This window comes from Thamnophis sirtalis, unplaced genomic scaffold (assembly GCF_051295495.1).
Source record: "Thamnophis sirtalis isolate CommonGarterSnake01/CBP01778 unplaced genomic scaffold, rThaSir2_p1.2 scaffold_1, whole genome shotgun sequence".
NCBI lineage: Eukaryota > Metazoa > Chordata > Lepidosauria > Squamata > Natricidae > Thamnophis > Thamnophis sirtalis.
This window is the reverse complement of record NW_028261381.1, coordinates 86,514,941-86,537,015: the sequence shown is the minus strand read 5'-3', so window position 1 is coordinate 86,537,015 and position 22,075 is coordinate 86,514,941. Positions and strand designations below refer to the sequence as shown.

Below are 22,075 nucleotides of genomic sequence, written 5' to 3'. Positions count from 1 at the left end.
ATTCAAGTATAGCAAAATCCTTTTTGTTTTCATTTGGTAGCCCAAATGAATCGTGGCCATTAGACCCTGATAAGATGGGGTCCCCCCAAAAAAAATAATTCAGGCAGATGAACTAGGAAAATGGCCTGCTTTACCAAGAACACTTTTTTGATTTATAACACTGCTTAACAGGAAATGAGGTTCTCTCTGAAAGGAATTCCCAGCAATATGGATCACTCTCTTTGAATCCTGATCCTGAACAAACATACATGTTTAGCTTTCTAACTCTGAAATTATTTGTTTTTATTAGCAGTCGGTTTATAAGCTACTATGCTATATCCATATTTGAAGTTATTTTTGCATTGTGCCTGGCACCAAATATGTTATGTTGAGCCTTTTTGTATTCATGAGAATGTATAAATCAAAATGACAGAAGTTAAAACCTTCTTTCATAAGACAAACAGGTTACTTGTAAGGATTTTTAGCAGCCTTATATCTCAGGCAAGCCTGAATTTTAAGGTGCAGTTAAAACAAAACTATTAATGTCAGACTGACATGTGCTAGGATGGATGGCTATAAACTTCCTTATCCCAATTCAAAACACTCTTGAAACTACAGCCTTGATTTGTTTTTCCCAGATACTGGAGGATTACAGACAGCAGTGCATTAGCAACTGTGCTGAAATAAAGCCACTTGCTTCAAATACGGTATTGAGGTGGAGAGTAGGACTGAAATCACTAATCAACAGGTCTCCCTTAATTCAGATATCTTTGTGATTGGAGCACTGACAGTCATCTCAATCAGAGTTACTTTTGCTGTCAAACCATTACCAGCTACCCAATCACAGGCACTTGGAAGGAGCTAATCAAACTTGGGAAACAAACCTTTTACAGGAGCATCCATTCCACCTCATCATTTCCTGGTCTCTCAAATAGTCATCTTCTTTGATTATTGTAGTTTAATGGATTAGCTTGGGAGCTGTTTTCTTTACTTACTTCCATATCTTTTCTTGTTGTTAATCTCCAACAATCAGCTATAAAGCATTCAGGCAGGGACAATAAGAGTCCTTATTTCTTTTGCATAGCTCCCCTGCGTTTACAGTATTGCTTAAAAATTGCTGCAGATGTTAATTGCAAAATAACTTTGGTGCAGGTTTTATCACATCTTAAAAACACTACTGTTACTAGCATGCACATATGCATACACACAAACAGACATCTGCACCTACATACTTATAAGGTACCTAACTCAAATATTGGAATTACCCCCTCATAATGGACTAAATATTTTATAAATTCTGTCTCATCCTGATAACAAATATAGCTACTTAACTTTTTCCCATACAAGATCAATGCTGATCAAATTCCAATGCTAAACTTCTTGTATTGCCGTAAAAATGATCCAGTTCAACATTGGTGAATGTTTCAGAAATGTGACACTAATAGCCATTATGAGTAACAATTTCTATTAATTCTTGGGCTTATTTATTTCTCTTTCAAAAAAAAAAAACCCCTAAAGAGTGGCCTAAATAATTCTGTTTGAGAATCCTGATTTTTTTAATCTGTTCAGATTAAAAGTGTGGTGAGATTAGAGGGTTTTTTTTTTTTGTATTTCTAGACACCTGGGTATTTGGCTGGAAATCAGAATTCCAATATATCTGCAGAGGGGGAAAAGAAAAGAAATATTAATGCTCAGGAAATAAAATTATCTCATGCTCCAGAATTATATCAGTAATTACAATAGTGGTTTCTAAATATTTGATTCACCAGGTTGGTCTAGTGGTTAAGGTGCTGGCATAGAAACCAGGAGGCTGAGAGTTCTAGTCCTGTCATAGGCATGAATAACCAGTGGGGTGATTTTAGGCCAGTCACTTTCTCTCATCCCAACTCACCCCACAGGGTGGCTGTTGTGGAGAAAGTAGAAGGATGAGGGAGTATTAAGGTATGTTTGCTGCCTTGAGTTTTTATAAAAATAATAAAGGTGGATCTAAATAAATAAATGACACATAGAAACTGTACATTTTCGATAGGTACAGCTAGCCATCTATTTTTAGTTTGGGGAAACAGCCGTGCTCTGGAAGCTGTAGCAGTTTCCCCACATACAAATGGCCAGCAAAGAAGATATTTTGGATAATTTCTGTGTAAGATAGTGTCAACTAGTTTGATCCTGTTTATGTTCTGCACCTGTGGAAGAAAATGTTTGGCATAAAATAGCCTTATGCAAATAAGTGCCTGTTCCTTGTGTGAGGGATGAGTTATACAAAACAGAAAGCCTTAAGGCTTACTCCAACGAAGTTTGATCTGTGATTTGATTGCAACAGCTTGAGTGCTTTACATAGAGCAGCGGGTAAGAGAATAAAATGTTTTCTGTTTCTAGTTTTTATCATCATCAACACTCTAGGTGGCCTTTTTGCAAGATTCAGTACTGCCCTATAAAAGAATAATATCCTGCTAAGTAGTTTCACTGGAGCTTTATAAAGATTACTGAAATGATTGTTCCTACTACTCAACATTCCTTGTTGACTATTGTACCCCACTCAATACTTGCTCTTGAGTAAACATAGGCTTGTGTTAAATAATACAGTATTCTGAATGCATAACATAACATAAATGCATATCACATAAGTCAGTGATGGTGAAACTTTTTCTTACGATGCTATCACGTGCGTGTGGCCACTCAATCCTCCCCATGTGCATGCATGCATGACCCCCCCCATGCATGCACACACAACCTCTCCCCAAATTCCGGAGACTTTCCTGAAGCCTGGGGAAGGCAAAAACGGCCTTTCCTGCCCCCCCCCCCCAGAGGCCCTCTGGAAGCGGAAAAAGGATCATTCCCGAACTCCCAGTTGGGCTATTGGGGCCGTTATTGACCTCCCCGGGCTTCAGGAAAGCCTCCGGAGGCTGGGGAGGGCGAAAAATGGTCCCAACAGGCCAAATGGAAGTTCATTCCCAAACTTTCAGTTGGCCCCTTGGGGATGTTTTTCGCCCTCCACAGTCTCCGGAGGCTTTCCTGAAGCCTGGGAGGGTGAAAACAGCCTCCGCTGGCCCTCCGGAAGGGCGAAAAATAGAGCTGATGGCTGGCATGCCACCAAATATGGCTCCGTGTGCCACAGCTTCGCCATCATGGACATGTGCAAATAACATAAACAAAATAGATGCATAGATTATAATTTTGGGGAGAACATCCCAAATAATTTAATAATTTAATTTAGCATATATATGCACCTACTGATATCCAGGGAATTTTTTCCCCTCTTAAAGGGGGAAAAAAGAAAATAGGCTGCCAAATTCTTTCAGAGAAGGAATGTTTTGGTAATCGTATTTCCTGAAATGAACTTTAAATCTGTTGTGAATAGCAAACTGAAAGCTAGAGGTCATGCCTAGAAATGTCTGATGCTTCTGCCAAAGTTGTGTTGGAGGCTGTTCCACCTGAGGAGCTCTGCAAATCTGGGATTGAGCAAGGCTTGGAGTGGAGAAAAACATTAAATATATGCCAGTTAACTACTTCCAGCTCCCGTCCTGCAAACTAAAATAAGTAAAGCTATTAATAATTGGGCTTTAGAAAGCGATGAGCAACTTTTAGGACATTTCTGTATTTAAAAAAGAAATCAATATAACAGATGCTCATTGTCGGGTTTTATAATTCTGTGTTATAAAATAATGAATTTTTCTTTTTGACTTTATGGGTATAATTAAATTATTTTTTGGTAGATTTATATCTTGCTTTTCATTCAAGAATTCAAGGTAGAAAACATGATGCTCTCTTCCTTTTCCCGCATAGCAACAGCAAATAATAGTGGGAAAGTAGTGGGGAGATGAGCAAGAGCAATCAATCCAGTACTCCTTTGTGACCTTCTAGGTTGTAGGTGGACTACTACAGTTGTGTTGGGAGCACTGAAGATTGAAAGGATTGAACAGTGACATCATCATTGCTCACTTGGGGGCTCCTTTCATGCCCTTGTTCAGTTGCCTAACATAGTGGTACCCATTTATCTAGTCACGGTTGGCGGTTTGTGAACTGTTGAGTTGGCACGAGCGGGGGCGTGTGATGTTCTGCAGTAACACTGTGCCTTGAATATGAGCCTGCCAATCATCAACAGCGAACTAATAGTTTGAGCCATCATGATCCCTAACTTCAACTTATGTTTCCCTACTCCTCATTCAACACCTTAATGGCTTAACTCAAACATATAACACAGGGGTGAAATCAACTTACCTTAGCTACCGGTTCGTAAATGTGAGTGCATGCACCAACTATGCGCATGCACAGGACCTTCCACGCATGCACAGGACCTTCCACGCATGCACAGGACCTTCCAGGCATGCGCAGGGCCTTCCGCGCATGCACAGAACATCAAAAATGGAACATGACATCCGGGCAGAGCCTCCCACCGCCACTGCTACCGGATCACCCAAACCGGATAGAACCGTCTGAATTGCACCACTACTATAACACCTTTTTTTCAATCAAATTATTCTCAAGACAATTTACAACTAACCCCGTTGTAGCAGTATAAACTCGATAGCAGCTGACTAGACAGTTGATGGAACTGCCCTCCAGATCACAGGGAGCCTCTGCACCTGCCTATCAGCATCCCTCTGGGTCCATGAAGTATTTGGGCAGACCATCTTAATTAGCATGATTGCATCCTGGATGTACTTATCCCCCCTCACCCCCCAATAATGCTGCCTTCCTCTCATCCCCATTCCACGAGAGAGATAGCCTTAAACCATCCTTGGTTAAAGTAGTATTTTCCTCCTTACACTGACACCATTCAAGATAGCTGGCAGAACAGAATCTGCTATGATGGGCATTCTTACCCATCAATTTGTAAGAAAGTCTGGTGGTTAGAAAAGTCTGCCATCTAGTGGGTTCTCCAGTGAGTATGACTGGTCTTCTGACAACCATTTAAGGTAAAATTGTTGCCCCTGACACCCTCTTGAGTCATCTGTATACTTGTTCATTTAATCCACTGCTTTTATAAATCACAAGGATGATCATGATCTGATTATGGACTTTTACATATGTATTTATCATTAAAATTAAATGGTTTCTGTTGATAGCAAATTAAGATTGTGGTAGCTACGTTGTTATGATTTAATTTGCTCATAGTCACTCATGTCTTCTGGACACCTTTCATCTGGGCTACCTCAATGTGCTCTACATGGGGTTGTCCTGGAAGAGCATTCAGAAGCTTCAACTAGTGCAGAATCCGGCTAGATGGGTAGTAAAGGCATCAGGCATTCAATACATGTAACACCACTGCTTCATAAGCTGGATTGATTGTCAGTGTATTTTCAAATGCAATTCTGGGTGTTAGGTTTTTTTTTTTTTGTTTTGTTTTTTTTATTTAACATTTATAGGCCGCCCTTTTCCCTAAGGGGACTCAGGGCGGCTTACAATAGTAAGGGAAGGGGAGTGAAAGACAAAATACAGAAAAAAAAGTGTGAGATAACAAAAAGTACTAAAACACAACATTCACTCAGCATTCGGGAGGGGCAAGAAAATTTATCCCCAGGCCTGACGGGCTAGCCAGATCTTGAGGGCTGTGCGGAAGGCCTGGACTGTGGTCAGGGTACGGATCTCCACGGGGAGATTGTTCCATAGCGTCGGAGCAGCAACAGAGAAGGCTCTCCTCCGGGTGGTCGCCAGTCGGCACTGACTGGCGGATGGAATACGGAGGAGGCCCGCTCTATGCGATCTGATGGGACGCAGGGAGGTTATTGGCAGGAGGCGGTCTCTCAGATAGTCAGATCCACTACCATGGAGCGCTTTATGGGTGGTAAGTAAGACCTTGAATTGCACCCGGAGATCTACAGGCAGCCAGCGCAGCTCGCGGAGGATAGGTGTTATGTGGGCGAACCGAGGTGCGCCCACTATCACTCGCGCGGCCGCGTTCTGTACTAGCTGAAGTCTCCGGGTGCTCTTCAAGGGCAGCCCCATGTAGAGCACATTGCAGTATTCCAGCTTAGAGATCACAAGGGCTCGAGTGACTGTCGTGAGAGCCTCCCGATTCAGGTAGGGCCGCAACTGGCGCACCAGGCAAACCTGGGCAAATGCCCCCCTGGTCACAGCCGATAGATGGTGATCAAAACTCAGCTGTGGATCCAGGAGGACTCCCAAGTTGCGGACCCTATCTGAGGGGTATTTATCACCTTTAAAGCCCTTCTTGGCTTGGGGCCAGGTACCATCTTCTCCTAGTTGTCTCTGTCCATCCAATTTGATCAGACAGGTTGGACACCTGCAGGCTCCATCGGCCAATGAATGTTGGTCGGTGGTAACCAGAAGTGCCTTCTCTTCCATGGCCCTTGCCTGCCCTCTGGAATATTGTTCCTTCAGATATCAGGATTACCCCAACCCTACTGGCCTTTTACAAGATTGTGAAGACTTGGTTATGTGGCTCAGCCTGGAGCCCCAAGTGCATTAAGGGTCCTGGTTGTATTAACATCCATAGTATCAATTTTACTTGGTGCCATACATATTTATTCTGCACTGTTTAATTCTTTTTATGTCTTATGATCTATGCCGCCCTGAGTCACCTATTGAGACGGGCAGCTGTAGTAATGAAACAAATAAGTAAGCATTACCTCTTTTTCTCTCTTTCAGATTAAGAAAACAAGATCCAAGCAAGCCACAAAAGATGACTTCTGATGCTAGTCACATGCTTGAAGCTGCTCTAGAACAAATGGATGATATCATTGCAGGTATTGTGAGAGCCTTTTTTTAAAAAAAAAAACCCTACTAACACTATATCTGCCATAAAATCTCTTTCGTAACTATGATAATGAAAGATGAACTATCCAGATGAATTTTCATTTATGGTTGACTGTTCAAGCTTTCTCAAGTTATTGACCACAATAATTCTTTCTGCTGAGCTATTTTTAAACAGATCAAGGTCAATTTCCTGGAGAGCAGAACGTACTTTGTTTTGTAAAAAGTCTAGTGTGGTAACCTAGACTGAGTTTATAGGGACCACATGGTGAAGGAGAGTATAAAATCTATCCCACACACACAAATAAAAGGACATTTTTTAGTGATGTGGTCATTTAACATTAGAATAAGAATCTTCAGTGATAGCAAAGGCTATTAATTATTTTAGCATAAAAATACCAAGAAAAAGGATGTTATCTTTATAAGGTATTGAAATATATGTTGTAAGAAAAAAAAAGCCTCCCAAGTGTTAAGGCTTCAGCTTCAGGCCAAAAAAAAAAAAAAGTTAAAACAACAGAAAATAGTGGTTTCTAAAGTATCACTTTCAAAGTCATAACAAACTCCTCTTTCTCTTTCCACCCTTTTAAAGTCTGGTGGATAACTAGGACTTTCTGTTCTTTTCAAGTGCCGGAACTGAAAATTGCTCCGTTAAGTGACTCCCTCCCTAGTCATAAAGAATCCCCAAAGCAACCAATTGTATCTTATAGCTCTTAGTGTGTATAACAAAGCTGATAAAGTTGAATCAGAGAATATTTTGAAACCAGGAGAATCTCCTATAAATAACAGAGCTGTCTGTGCTGCAGAAGTAATTTAAAAGTGCTTCCTAATACAGCATCTGTCATTAAAGAAGGCTGCAAGCTTTTGTGTGAGACTGAAAAAAAAGATGCCTCTGTTTCAAGTTTGTCTAAATAATAATAGCCTAAAGTGGTGGCATCATTTCTTTTTCTTCATGGAGAAGACTGTAAATACTTGGGATACTATTCACAGGAATTTTCAGACTTTCAGGCTGTCGAACCTGTTAGTTAAAAAGAAATTTAAAAAATCCTGAAATCCCTGATCAAAAAAGCAAAGCTTTAGTGATGGAAATTTGGCTGCATGCAGGTGAACATTTTCCTGTCTTAGTCTCTTTCAGAATCACATAACATTCTCAGAGAAGCTATTTGAAATGACAAGTAACAGAGAGGAGCTTCCTTCCAATCTGTTTGTAAGCCTGCACTGCAATTGAGCCTGACTCAGCCTGCATTTTTTGTGTGCTAACTCAAAATGGCTATTATGGGAGGCTTAGCCATAAAATGACTGCTACTATCATTCACAAGATAATAATTTATCAAAAAGTGAAACAGCTAGCTTCTGACAGCCCCACTTCAAAATATTTTCTATCATTCCAGTTTCCATTTGTAAAGAAGCAGATTAGGTTTAGGATCAGTGGTGGGATTCAAACTTTTTAAATACTGATTCTGTGGGCGTGGCTTGGTGGGCGTGGCAGGGGAAGGATACTATAAAATCTCCATTCCCACCCCACTCCAGGGGAAGGATACTGCAAAATCTCCATTCCCTCCCGATCAGCTGGGACTCGGGAGGCAGAGAATAGATGGGGAGAGACCAGTCAGAGGTGGTATTTACCGGTTCTCCAAACTACACAAAATTTCTGCTGCCGGTTCTCCAGAACTGGTCAGAACCTGCTGAATACCACCTCTGGTTAGGATGCCCTACGCTATAGCAAGAGCCAGTTTGATGTATTGGTTAGGGTGACTGAAGGCAAATAGACTTCCCAGGATAATGTCCCAGGATAATGTTACAGGATCTAATCTGGGTTGGTCACCAGTACTCGAGGTTTAGTCTTTTGAGCTTCTGGATTTGTGCTAGAGCCCATCCACAGGGAACTTCTCTCTAGCAGAATGGGCTAAGTGGTTAAGGCACCAGCCTAGAAACTGGGAGACTGTGAATTCTAGTCCCACCTTAGCCTAGGAAGAAGAAGACAATGGCAAAAAACTACAAGCTCTTGTCCAGGGAGTTGTCTGATAAACATGCCATTTTCTTTTCTAAGAATGCCACTTGATTTTGCAATCTTAAAACTGTTCCTAAGACTCAGTAATTTTGCTGAGAATTTATTAATAAAGCATGTTTTAACTGCTTAATAAAATCTAACTTTGCAACAGTAACATAATACACAACATCTTTAATCCTTACACAAATTCCATAACAAATTTATTATTTATTTATACTTTAATAAGGATATGCTTCTTTATACTTCAGGCAGGGCTAATGATACTTTTACAAGGGATGGAAAAGCCTGCCTTAACATAGTTTATTGCATCTGCATCCATTTTCTATTATGGGAATACTAAATCCAGGATTTTCTAATCAGAAGTGTCTGACAGATGTTATGGTACTTCAACCCTTATTATTTTAATTATAACTGAAAGACAAATTGATTTGCCAAAACTAGTAAGTAGATCAATAGCTGTTGTGAATCTGAGACAGCTGGGATCTTCCTTTTGTTTAATTTCTTAGGCATTCAAAGAAACTGATTTAAAAAGGCATATTTTATTCGTTTCTTTCATGCCACTTGAACACATCTTCCTCTCTGCTTTCATGCAATTTAATTGAGCATTATCAATTTTAGGTGAGTTTAGATAGCAGCAGCTTTTAGGCTTATATACCACCCTATAGGGACGCGGTGGCTCAGTGGCTAAGACGCTGAGCTTGTTGATCAGAAAAGTTGGCAGTTCAGCGGTTCAAATCCCTAGTGCTGCGTAATGGAGTGAGCTCCCGTTACTTGTCCCCCTGACAACCTAGCAGTTTGAAAGCACATAAAATAGGAACCACCTTTGGTGGGAAGGTAACAGTGTTCTGTGCATTTAGTCATGCCGGCCACATGACTATGGCGACGTCCTCGGACAGCGCTGGCTCTTCGGCTTTGCAACAGAGATGAGCTCCGCCCCCTAAAGTCAGGAATGACTAACACATATGTGCTAGGGAAACCTTTACTTTTACCTTACCCTCCCATAGCACCTTACAGCCTTCTATGGACAGTTTACAGTATAAAACATTACTTGCTTATTGCCCCCCACAATCTCATTTTATCAACTTCAGAAGGATAGAATGCTGAATCAACCTTAAGCTCCAGGCTGTGGGAAGAATTTGCCTGCAGTACTGTACTTAACCACTATGCCACCAGGGTTCTAGATGTTGCATATTCTTCTGTTCTTAAGCATCCAGAAATCTTACTGTATAATGATTATAAAGTGAAAGTATTAGAAATTTGAAAATTCAATACTAGGAAAGAGGCATGGTATTGATATATTTAATTCAGAAAAGAAATCATTTTAGCATCCCTTGCTGTTTTTACATTATTATTTTTCATTTAATTTGTGAAGTTTTTACAGCTACCTTTACTGAAAAAAACTATTACGTTTTTAATATACTTTTAATAACTTACATTCTACCTTATTATAAAAAAATAAGAGAAAAAAGAAAATGGAGAGAAAACAAACTGATTATTAACTGAAGAAGCATACTGAATAGTATTTAATACCCTTAGCCACTTATCTATAATATAACTAAGATGAATTAGTATTTTTTAAAAGATGCTTCAGGCTTACCATTATCCAAAACACATTCCAATACTGATAGTTATTCATGAGTTCCAGATACTATTGAAGCATCTGGAAGCAAAATGTGAAATATTATTTTTAACTAAAGGTAAGGTGGGATGGTTTTTTTTTTTTTTTTTTGCTTTTTTGCTGTTTTAGACAATAGATATACTTCTTGCAATAACTCAGTTTAAAATCTAAATTGCTATAACTTGATTTAAAAAATTTATATACTACAGCCCAAGCCATTTCCACCACAATACCTAAAAAAAATAACCTGTTAATTTCAAACCGAAGTTATCCGGTTATTCAGGTAAATAAGGGTCAACATTTTGTCCCAACATCTCCAAATGCCAGTGTAACTTTTGATGTATTGATGGTTAAAAAAACAGGTCAAATCTCTACCATAATATCAAAGTAAGTTCATAATTATGCTCCTAATGGTTATTTTGCTTAATCTATTTGTATTCTATAAAGAATTTCAAATCAAATATATATGCCCAACAATAAAACAATAAAGATGGAAATATTAAAACATCTGTCATATGATTATTGCAATTTAGATGAATAAAAATAAAAGTTTTTAGCCTCATAAAGAAAAAAAATCTTTTTGATATAATTATTCTAATGTATTTAAAGAAATTTAGGCAATAGTTGAATCTCCACATTTACAAATATCTCTTGTTAGAATGTATAGGTTGCCTGCTGTTGGTTCAGTATAACAAGCCAATTACTTTAATTTCAGATGAAAAATAAGAGGCCTGCAACTGCAGCCCAATTCCTTCCATCCTTCCTGGGAAGGAAGTATTTTTAATTGATAATAAACCTGGTTTAGGGGAGTATAGTATTGATCCAGTTGATTAAAAAGGGAACAATACTGTCCCCACAGCTTATTTTGAGTAAAGAAAGCTGTGTATGTGTGTGTGTGTGTGTGTGTGTATGTGTGTATGTGTACACAGAATCTTAGAAGGAGCTACATACATTGTATTGCAAAGATGCTGCACATATGCAAACACACAGACATAAAAACACTCTCTATAAATTCTGTTTTTCTGACACTTAGAAAATATTTTTTTTCATTAAACGTTCAATTGACACTGTTATGCCAGTGATAGTATATCTTGCTATAGAAAAATTTGTTTGTAGTAAGGGCGTTCCACTTGATTTTTAGGTTTGTGTGTGCATTTCTTTTAACTGAACACTTTTGTTTGTTCAATTTCTGTAGCCATCCATCTCAGTCTGGGCAGCTTGCAATTCAACTTTAAAGAAACTGTATAAGTAAATGCAAGAGAGAGCACAAACCAGGGTTTTAAACATGCAGTAGAGGTTATAGCTTTCTAAATAGTGAGAACATTTTATAGATTTTGAAAGAGAAAAGAAGATGAAAACAGTATGTTTTTGGGTTGCTCTTTTGTATTTATTTACATTTTTTTCCTTTCTAATGTGTGTAATGTGCTTAATTTGTGTATCTTTCTCGCTACATAAGCACAACTATAAATTTAAGTTAACGTGAAATGGGAGGATTCATTTTCAGATCGCTCTCCAAGCTCAGTTAGTTAAATAGGAAATGCTGAGTTAAAAATAGGCATTTCTACATATATTTGGGAGAGGGAATAGAGGTACAAGCTGAATCCTTCTGTGGCCAGAGTCCTTATTGTTTTTTTTCCTTTCCAGACAGAAAGTGAAAGGACTAGTGGAGCAACTGCCTCCGCAATTTAGCTTAAAAATAACACAGCATCTGTTTGTGATTAGAAGATGGATGCAAGATTATGTTTCTTCCATCCTGTGCTGGGCCTATTTTTCTGTACTTCTCCCCCTAGCCCCCCCCCTTTCCAACAAGAAAAGCTCTCTCGGAGAATTTTGTAAATGTCAGTTTTCAACTTTTAACTCTTCTAAATAAAATGAAATTTCAGACAAATAAGGGTAGAGCTACCCCTCTCAAACTGACAACACTGGATAATAGTTTTCTCCTTCAATGCAAGGAGCAATTAGCAGACCAGCTGTTCAGGGAAAGTCATAACTATTGGCTCAGTAAAAGACAAATGGATACCCCAAAGGTGCTTTTTCAAAGACAGCTGGATTTTGCTTTTCCTTGAAGATGTTCTCATCCAAGAAGCTTCTTCAATTCTGATTGAATGGTAGAGGATGGGAGGATTTATATTAGGATTTATAAATGAATATAAATACTTCCATCTTCCACCATTCAGTCAGAACTGAAAAATCTGCTTGAATGAGAAGTGAAACATTGTTAAGGAAAATTAATGTCTAGTTGCCTTTTGAAAAAGCACCTTTGGGACAACCATGACCTAGATGAATCTCTATAGATATAAATGGATGTAGTTAGGGACATCTTGGCCTTCATTTTGTATTTTCAGGAGACCCGTATTCTTGAATATATGGAATGCTGTATTTATGGTATGCCAAAAATACCTTCCTCATTGCAGAAATTCAAAGAATCAGTTAGGTAGAAAGAGGAAGAGGAAGGAAGATCCTGCCTCATGATTCATTAAACAGGAGTTTAAACTTTTTAAAAAAAATGTAAGTATCCTTTCAAAACTTCTAATGGAGCATCCCTTAAAATGGCCTTTCCCAGAGTTTGTCTCTTTAAGATGCTCCAAATTCTTGGCATTCCAAGAAGGAAGGATGTAAGGCTGACTCAACCTTGAGAATTGAACTACTGAACTGGTGGCAACCCACAGTCAATAGAAGTAGCCTGAAGTGCTGCATTCTAACCACTGCACTACCATGGCTCATAATCAGTGTACAACAGGGGGATATACTCTGGAAAGGGAAATGCTCAGGGACAAATGAGAAGTCAGCAGAATCGCAGCCAACCACTTCTTCCTCTATTGCAAATCCATTAAATTATGACCTGGAAGGGATATTTCTATTCATTGTAAATGTATGATAATACCTATTTGATCCTGGGTGATTTCAAAACTCGAATAGGGTCTTTTTGGATGTGACAAGGAGATCGCAAAGCAATACACTTACTGTGGAAGTTTTTAAAAAGGCTGCTTTGGTAATGTTCCTAAGAAAACTATATGGACAAGTCTACCTAGGAGCGGAGCTTGATTTTTAAAAGATTCTATCAATGTTTAATAAAGTATTAGGCTTTTTTAAATGATAGCCCTAATATCTGAAAATGAAGCAGATTTTATTGTTTAAAAAATGAAATCTTTACACCAGAAGTTAGTTTTAGAATAGGCAGCAATTAAATTAATAGGCAGTAATTAAATAGGTATAATTAAATGAAAAATGCCCTATAATTATTGAAAATAAAAGTCTTTACAAATGTTGGAACATATGTTTTGACTAAGAAGATCATTATTATCTGAATTGATTGGTATTTTCCAATTAAAAATATGTAGTGGAGATAGATAATAAGTACCCGCGGTTGTTAATTGACATAATTTTCTTGGTTGAGAAGAAGTGAATGACACATATCCATTTCTCTTCTGTGAATTTCACATGGCACCAAGGTTCCATATGTTCCTATTTCCATATGAGAAAAATGCCTGTTCAAGTTTTGTGTAGCTGCTGACGATTGCATTGCTGCCTTTCTATCCCACTGTCAGTTTTCCATAGGAATCTGGTTGATTATTACAGATAGTCCTCACTTAACAAAATTGGGGCTGGTAACTCAATAGCTAAGTGTCACTGTGACTAAGTGAGGCACCGCCTGACTGCAATGGACTTACCTCACATCTGCCATGGTCATTAAGCCAAACATCATGTAACCATGACTTGTACTTTTACTGCTGGTTTCGCCATGGAGTCAGCTTATTGGACTTAAGCTGCGAAGCATAGAAATGACAATTGGGTGATTATGGGACACTGCAAGAGTCAGAAACACCCTCCAGCTGCAAAGCGCCTTAATCTTAAATCACATGATTGAATGCTGCAACAGTCATAAGTGTGAGGATCAGTAGTGAAGTTACTTTTTCAGTGCCGTTGTAACTTTGAACGGCTGATAAACAGGGCAGTTGCTAATTGAAAACTACCTGTACTGATAACAGAGTGAGGTTTAGATAAACTTTTTTTGTTCATTTGATATCTTTCACAAATAAAGTTTAACCAAATTATTTTGTTGGCAATGGACCAAACAATTCCCTGACAAAAAAAAACAAGTTTTACATGCATGAAAAAGCCAGGATTTGTTAAATTAAAATAGTTTTCCTGGATATGACTTTGTTATCTATTTTTGAAAAGTCAGCATTCTAAAATAAGAAGATGGTGAATTTTGTTGCCATATCATCTCAATAAATGTAAGAATTGAAATGATTGTATGGTTATTTATATTTACTATATGGAACTGTTTTCTATTAATTAATCACTATACAATAATATGCGTACTTTTTTCATTGTATACCGGTAATTACTTTTTTTAGTTAAGGTGAGGGTTTTTTTTATTTCACTAGTAAGAAGAATTCCCTACACACACAAAAACCAATTAATTGTATTGTCCTGGTCATGATAAAATATGTATACCTTTTGGTTTTGTCATAAATATTTATATGATGCTTTCACTCATTTGTCCTTAAAAGGACAGTGACATCTAATGGTTGTTCAAAGTAATTTCAAGTAACCAATTTATGTATATATATAAGTTTATTTTATGATCTCACTGTCCCGCTGTGTTCTTGGCATGATTGCACTAAAATTACTGGTTATGCTCAAGGAAAATAATATAATATTAATTTTACAAAGTTAAAATGTACCAACTAATGAAAACCTTTGCTTTTTTAGCAAGCTCCTTCTGCATATAGAGTTCTTAAAAGTTTGTGAATTCTTTTAATTTTTAATATTTTTGAATAAATATGATCTAAATGTAATGTGTTTCCCCATAAATCCTAAAACTAGAAAAAGAGAAGCAAATTAAATAAATGAGTCAGACTATTTGTTCATTTGTTTATTAGGAAAATTATCCAAAGCTACATATTTGTGTATGGCAAAAGCATGTGAACCTTTGCTTATAGTACCTGATATGTCACCATTGAGCAGTAGTAACTGCAATTAAATGTTTCTGATAACTATTGATCAGTCCTACACATCAGAATTTTAGTTGAGTCTTCCTTCCAGAATAGCTTCAATCCTGAGATGTTGGTTGGCTGTCTTCCAAGAACTGCCCACTTCAGTTGCTTCCTAAATATTTCTGTAGGATTAAGGTCAGGATTTTGACTTGGCCATCCCAAAACATTAACATACATTTTCTTTTGCTTTAATCATTCTTTGGTTCTACGATTTGTGTGCTTGAGATTGTTGTTTTGTTGCATGAGCCATTTTTCCCTGATCTTTAGTTCACAGAAAGTTACCTGGACATTTTCATTTAGAATTTGCTGATACCATTCAGAATTCAGAATCACTGATGGCAAGCTGTCCTGGTCCAGAGGTAGCAAAGCAAGCCCAAACCATGATACTACCCCTACCAAGTTTCATTGGTGGTATATGATGGTATATATGTTTCTGACTCATTTGCTTAACTGGGTTCTCTTTATCTTGCCTTAGGACGTGATAAATATTGATATTGCTTATTTGGGGAAATTGATTGATATATTCAGTGGTATAGCAATATGATGGTAGCCCTCAAGAGTCCATTTTTAATTTTTCAGGAATTTTGCAAGCTGGTTGAGAGCAGGCATGAGCCATGACTCTTAGCAAGCCAATCAGATGTTTGGCAGTTTACAACACAGCAGTATCAGCAAGAGGAGAGCTGGTTGCTAAAGCATTTAATAGCACACTACTGAACATATTCCTTAGTTATCTAACGTTATTTTTCTGCATCATTGTTACTTTTCTGTTTTGATTCTTCTGTGAATGGGAATGGACTGTTTCTCGCTTTTGCCACTGTGGATTTGATGTTGAATTAATATATTTTCATGAAATAATATAGCTATAAAATAGTGTGTTTTCATAAAATTGATTTTAACAGAGAACTTGTAAGTTTTGTTTACTGAATAAAGATAGCTACATTCCAGTCATGTGCAATGTATATGCTGTATGCACTGCATTATACACTATTGAGAAAATAATTAAGAACTACTTATAAAAAAATGAAAGGTCTCCTACAGAATTTATGTCAAAGCTTTCATAACAAAACCATGTAGTAATTTACATCTTTTTGTCAGTGTATTTGCAGCTTTGTTTTCAATTTGTTGGCATGCTGTAAGTTATATCTTTTCTGGAGTGAGGGACAGGAGGCTCCAGTAGAGCCCACCCTTGACTTCCAGTTTCATCTCAGAACCTGTTTCTGGTGCCTAAGTCTTCAGGGGGCTGGAGAGCTATTCTTGACTTGAAGCTGTTGAACCAATACTTGGTTTACCGCAAATTCAAGATAGCCTCCCTTAAGTCTATTTTGCCAGGTGTTCGAAAGAGGGATTACATGGTGTCTATTGATCTACACCCGGATCATAGGCGCTTCCTCTGATTCTCCTACCTGGGGCGCCATTACCAATATAGGGCCCTGCCATTTGGGTTGTCTTCTGCACCCAGGTCTTTCACCAAGGTGCTGGCGGTAGTGGCGGCGTACCCAAGGGTATTTGCAGCTTTGTTTTCAATTTGTTGGCATGCTGTAACTTATATCTTTTCTGGAGTGAGTTATATCTACATTGCTACCTGGATGACATTCTCATCCAGGGAGTGTCCCAGAGTCAGACGAGGGCAGACCTTGTGCAAGTTATAGGCGCACTTCAACAATTAGGTTTTTCTGTTAACTTTGAAAAGAGTTCTCTTTCCCCGTCCATTAGAATCCTCCTCTTGGGGGCAGTTATAGATTCCCGTTCAGGAAAGGTTTTCCTCTCTCCAGACCATAGGTCCAGTTTGGTTAAAATGGTTAAGCAGGTCCGCAGGGATCGTTATGTTCCCATAGCTCTTCTCTCCAGCTTGTTGGGGAAGCTCATATCCTGCATTGAGGTGGTGCTGTGGGCGAGACTGCATGCCAGGATTTTGCAGTGGTGATGCCTGCCGTTCCAGACAGCCAACACCAGCAGCTCACTGGCCAAGGTCAAGGCCACCCCCCCAGGTACTGATCTCTCTCAAGTGATAGCTGTCCCCAGCCTTTCTTCAGGGATGCGACTTCAGGGACCAGGAGCGACTCGTCTTCACCACGGATGCCAGTCTCTTCGGCTGGGGGGCGATCCTGGGGTCTTAGTTGGTGCAGGGTCAGTGGTCTTGGCAGGAGCTCCGACACAATATCAACTGGTTGGAGCTCAAGGCGATCCATCTGGCATTTTGACATTTTCGGGTCTCTGTCAAGGGTCGTCACATCCTGGTTCTCACTGACAATGTGGCGGCCAAGGCCCATATCAATTGGCAGGGCGGCACACATTCCAAGGCACTGCACGTTGAGGTGATGTCGCTGGGCAACTGGGCAGAGAGACACCTGCGGTCGATCCAGGTGGAGCATGTCATGGGGGCTGACAACCATCAAACCGACTGGTTGAGTTGAGAGATGGTGGACAATGGAGAGTGGAGCCTCTCCCTGGAGCTGTTTCAGAGCATCTGCCAGAGGTTCGGATGACCAGTGGTGGACCTCTTCGCCACTCTGGCCAATTCTCAGCTTCCCCAGTTCTCCTCTCGGGGAATGGAGGGGGTCGACGCCCTTCTCATTAGGTGGCCAGACAGGCTGTTGTACATTTTTCCTCCCCTCATTCCCGGGGTAGTTCAGAAGCTAGTCAGGGAGCAGGCAGAACTGATTCTGGTGGCACCGCATTGGCCGTGGAGGGCCTGGTTTGCAGATCTCATGACTCTGTCAGTCCGGCCTCCATGGTGGATTCTGGAGGGGGAGATAGAGTTGCACCAGGGGAGGCTAGTACACCCAGAGCCACACTAGCTGCAACTAGCCGTGTGGAGATTGAGTGAGAGCGCCTGATGGGAGGCTCACTTGTCACTACGAGTGATTAGGACCATAGAGGCCTTGCACAGACAATCCACTACGAGGATATATGACTCCACTTGGGCTTCCTTCGTGACCTGGTGTCAGGCTGCCCAGGTGGTGCCCACCAGGGCCTCAGTTCCAGGAGTTTATCTAGGACAGGTTGGATAAGGGCTTCTCCCTGGGCACTGTGCGTAGGCAGCTTGCTGCCCTTGCTACAGTTATTACAGGCGAAGGCTCTGTTTCCCTCACCCCATTTCCCATTGTTAAGAGGTTTCTTCAGGGGGTTTCCAATTTGCGCCCTCCAGTGATCTATAGGTTCCCCATGTGGAATCTCTCTACTGTGCTGCGGGGGTCTCATGGCTGAACCCTTTGAGCCGTTGAGGATGGTTAGCCTGAAACTGTTTTTAGTGGCTATCACATTGGCTAGACGAATGTCAGAGTTAGGGGCACTTTCCTCCAGGGAGGATTTGTGCATGTTCCACAGCAAGAGGGTTGTGTTGAGGTTGGATCCGGTTTTTATGCCAAAGGTAAATTCTATTTTCCTTTGCTCCCAGGAGGTTGTATGTCCAGATTTTTGTCTGGATCCGGTTAGGGAACGTGAACAGCACTGGCTGTTGGATGTCTGACGGGCCCTGCATATATATTTGAAGCGGATGGCCTCCGGAGGTCGGAGGCGCTATTCTTATCCTTCCAACCTTCGTCGCTGGGTAAGAGAGTTATGTCTTCCACCATTAGTCGGTGGATCCACTTGGCAATTGCCCTGCAATACGGGTCCCAGAAGTTTCCTGTGCCGGCTGGTATTATGGCACATTCAACAAGGAACGCTGCCACCTCGGCAGCCTGGGCCTCCCAGGCTCAGATAGACAACATTTGCAGAGCAGCAACATAGGCCGTTTATTCGGCATTACAGATTGGATGCATTTGCATCGGCTGATGCGGCATTCGGACGTAGGATGCTACAGCAGGTCATTGCAGATTGTTAGTTTCCCACTCATGGGACTTAGCTTTGGTAGGTCTCTCTACTGGAGCCTCCTGTCCCTCGCTTCGGAAAATGGCAGTTGGTCTTACCTGAACTGCTATTTTAGGAGTTGGGAAAGGAGTCTCCAGTTCCCGCCCTAGGTTAGTTACCCTAGCAGGAGTGGGGGAGTTCTTCTTTGTGCCTTGTTTTCAGGTCTCGGGGGAGCTCACTTCGATGAAACTGGAAGTCAAGGGTGGCATACAGAGGCGTGGCTTCAGCTTCATCCCAGTCTCGTGGCCAATTGGGAGTGTTAATACCTCTACTGAAGCCTCCTGTCCCAACTCCTAAAATAGTAGTTCAGGTAAGATCAACTGCCATTCTAAGACGCCTAATCAAAGGAGATACAGTTGAACTTAAAAGAAGAATAAAGATTACATCAAGGACTCAGGCAATGCTTTGTAACACATAAGATGCACAAGGGTTTTCCAGTATATAAACAAATAACCAGCTTTCTTTAATCTGGCTCTTCAGCGTTTTATTGAACACTCTTTCTGTTAACTCTGTTGTTTCTTTTTAGGCACCAAGGCAGCTGCAGAATATACAAATGGTGTCTATGACATGGTGTCACCTGCTCAATCAGTGTATTTTGGCTCCCTTCAAATTTTGCACCTCTTGGAAGATTTGAAATTAGCGCTGGAAATGCTCAAGGATCCTCAAGAGAAAGAAGCTTTGTGGCACCAAGTACCAGGGGCTACAGTAGCTTGCATACATGACTGGCTGGAGGAACATCTGGTAAGTAAAAGCAAAAAAAAATAAAATTGCTGGAGGGTATCAAGTCCTGTTTCCGCAGTGTTTTTGTTCTGAAGTATCAGAAATGGCTATGTAATAAGCTTATTAAGAGTTGTTTTGTATAGACAATACTATTTGATTAAAAATAGAAAGGTTAGCACAGTGGTTTTCCTTGCATTTGTATTAGGTGGTTCCAGTTTTAGGATTTCAACTACCAGTGCTGGAAAAGGTCCTCGCCAGAGGACTGCATCAAACATAACAGCAGATCTGAAATTTTCACTTGGATGGACTGCTACAAAAAAGTGGTAACAGAATAGGTAGATAGATAGAGTAATAATAGAGTTGGAAGGGACCTTGGAGGTTTATGTGGATAAAAGTGTGGATAGAAATTTAGACTATTGCAAGCTATAAGTTGGTTTCTGCTTTGAGAAAAATAGAAGGTTATATATTTTTGATAAAAGTAGTTTCATGAATTTGTCCTCCTCATTGACAAGAAACTTGGTATGCAAAAGAAATCTGAAAGTTAATACAGTAGGTATTTGTGCTTTGAATCAAGTTAATATGCATTACAGCTTTGGAATACTTGTAGCTGGTTTGATAGCCAAGGGCCCTATTTTCATGCACAGAAGTACTGTAGTGTTTCATAATGAAGTCTGTAATACTGAGAACTCGTGACTGTTGCAGATTTCAAAACACCTTAAAATTTTTGAATAGATTTGCAAACTCTCACAACAGAAGAGTTTCTAATCTGCATGGTGCACTTCCTTAAAAATTGTTAAAAGTACAGACTTTGTTTTGTTATGTTGTATTTTGAATATTGTCTCTACCCTCTTAACCTTTAAATCTGAAGGGTTTGGTTCTGGTTAATCCAATACTTAATAATAATATAGCTGAAATTATAAAGTTTGTGTGATTTATTTTATTAGTTGTTTTCCTTTCCTTTAGCTTCCAAAAACTCTGTGCTTCATTTGTGACCTTCCTAATATTAATTATAAGTATAGAGAAAGGAAATTGTATTATTCCATTTGACACCTAATTTATTGCTCTGAAATAAGTTAGCAAGGAAATGAATGTGTTATCAGCTAATAATAGTTTCCTGTATAGGAAATTGTTCATAAAGTGACTCTACACTTTTTTCTAATTAATATTTGTTGTACTATCTTCATATTATTATTAGCTGAATTGATCTAAATTAACTGTTTAAAGAGGATATATTTTCAGATATATATTTAGGCTAATTTGCAGTACTTGTACAGATATGGATTCATGGCAATCATGACATTAGGAAATGCTAAGGCACAAATAAATTGGTTCTACTGCTTTACTTCAAAACTGTAATGAATCTTCAACATATGATATAATGCAAAGTAGTATTGAGAGAACTAATGTAAACATAAATCAACTATGAACTCTATACTGTTTTTTTAATTAAAGTATTTTAATATGCATTTTAAATATGGCCAGTTTAAAAGCCTATGTCAGGTTGCTCAAGCAGAATAAAGAAATATTAATGTATTATATTTAACATTGTCCTTCTAGACCTGTAATGACGAATCTATGGTATGCATGCCCGAAGTGACACACAGAGCCATATCGCCTGGCATGTGTGGCTTTGCCCAACATCCTCTTCTGGGTTTCTGGCGTACAAGCGCACATGACGATCTGTTGGCCTTTGTGTGTGCCACAGTGCCAGAAACTGGAAGAGCTGGTCTCCCAGCTGATCAGCGTATGCGCATGCGTGGCAGTAACCGGAACACTTGCTGGCTGGTGCGCATGCACATGCCAAAAATCGGAAGTACATTTTCCAGCTCACACATGCTCCCTTGGCAGATTCTGGTCATGGCCCAGATGAGCATGCATGCGCACGTGCTTTTTGGTACTTGGTGCCTCGTGCACGCACATCCGCTTCCTTTTCGGCACTCAGTGCCAAAAAGGCTTGCCATCACTGTCGTAGACTAGAGTAAGTCTCCCTTATATGTCTTCAAGATGAAAAGGATTTGTATTGTTCTGATAGATCTGCTCTGTATCATATGAGCAACATTCAGTTGTTAGTGTCTTATGATAGAGATTATTAGGAAGCTTCAGAACTTATTACAAAGAATAGACATTGCTAACTTTGCAATCCCATTAAGAAATTAATTTCAGGGTCACTTTTTAAAATAG

General features: G+C 39.6%; 1 protein-coding gene across 10 annotated transcripts in view; it reads left to right on the top strand.

The window, feature by feature from the left end:
* Nucleotides 1-22,075, top strand: part of PPFIBP2 (PPFIB scaffold protein 2) — a 139,451-nt gene that overhangs the window by 26,763 nt on the left and 90,613 nt on the right. For all 10 annotated transcript variants that reach the window (XM_087718335.1, XM_087718346.1, XM_087718316.1 and 7 more), the window contains exons 2-3: nt 6,589-6,686; nt 19,701-19,915. In XM_087718335.1, the coding sequence (XP_087574461.1) occupies nt 6,623-6,686; nt 19,701-19,915 (279 nt within the window). In that variant the 5' untranslated portion in view covers nt 6,589-6,622. The remainder of the gene's footprint in view (nt 1-6,588; nt 6,687-19,700; nt 19,916-22,075) is intronic.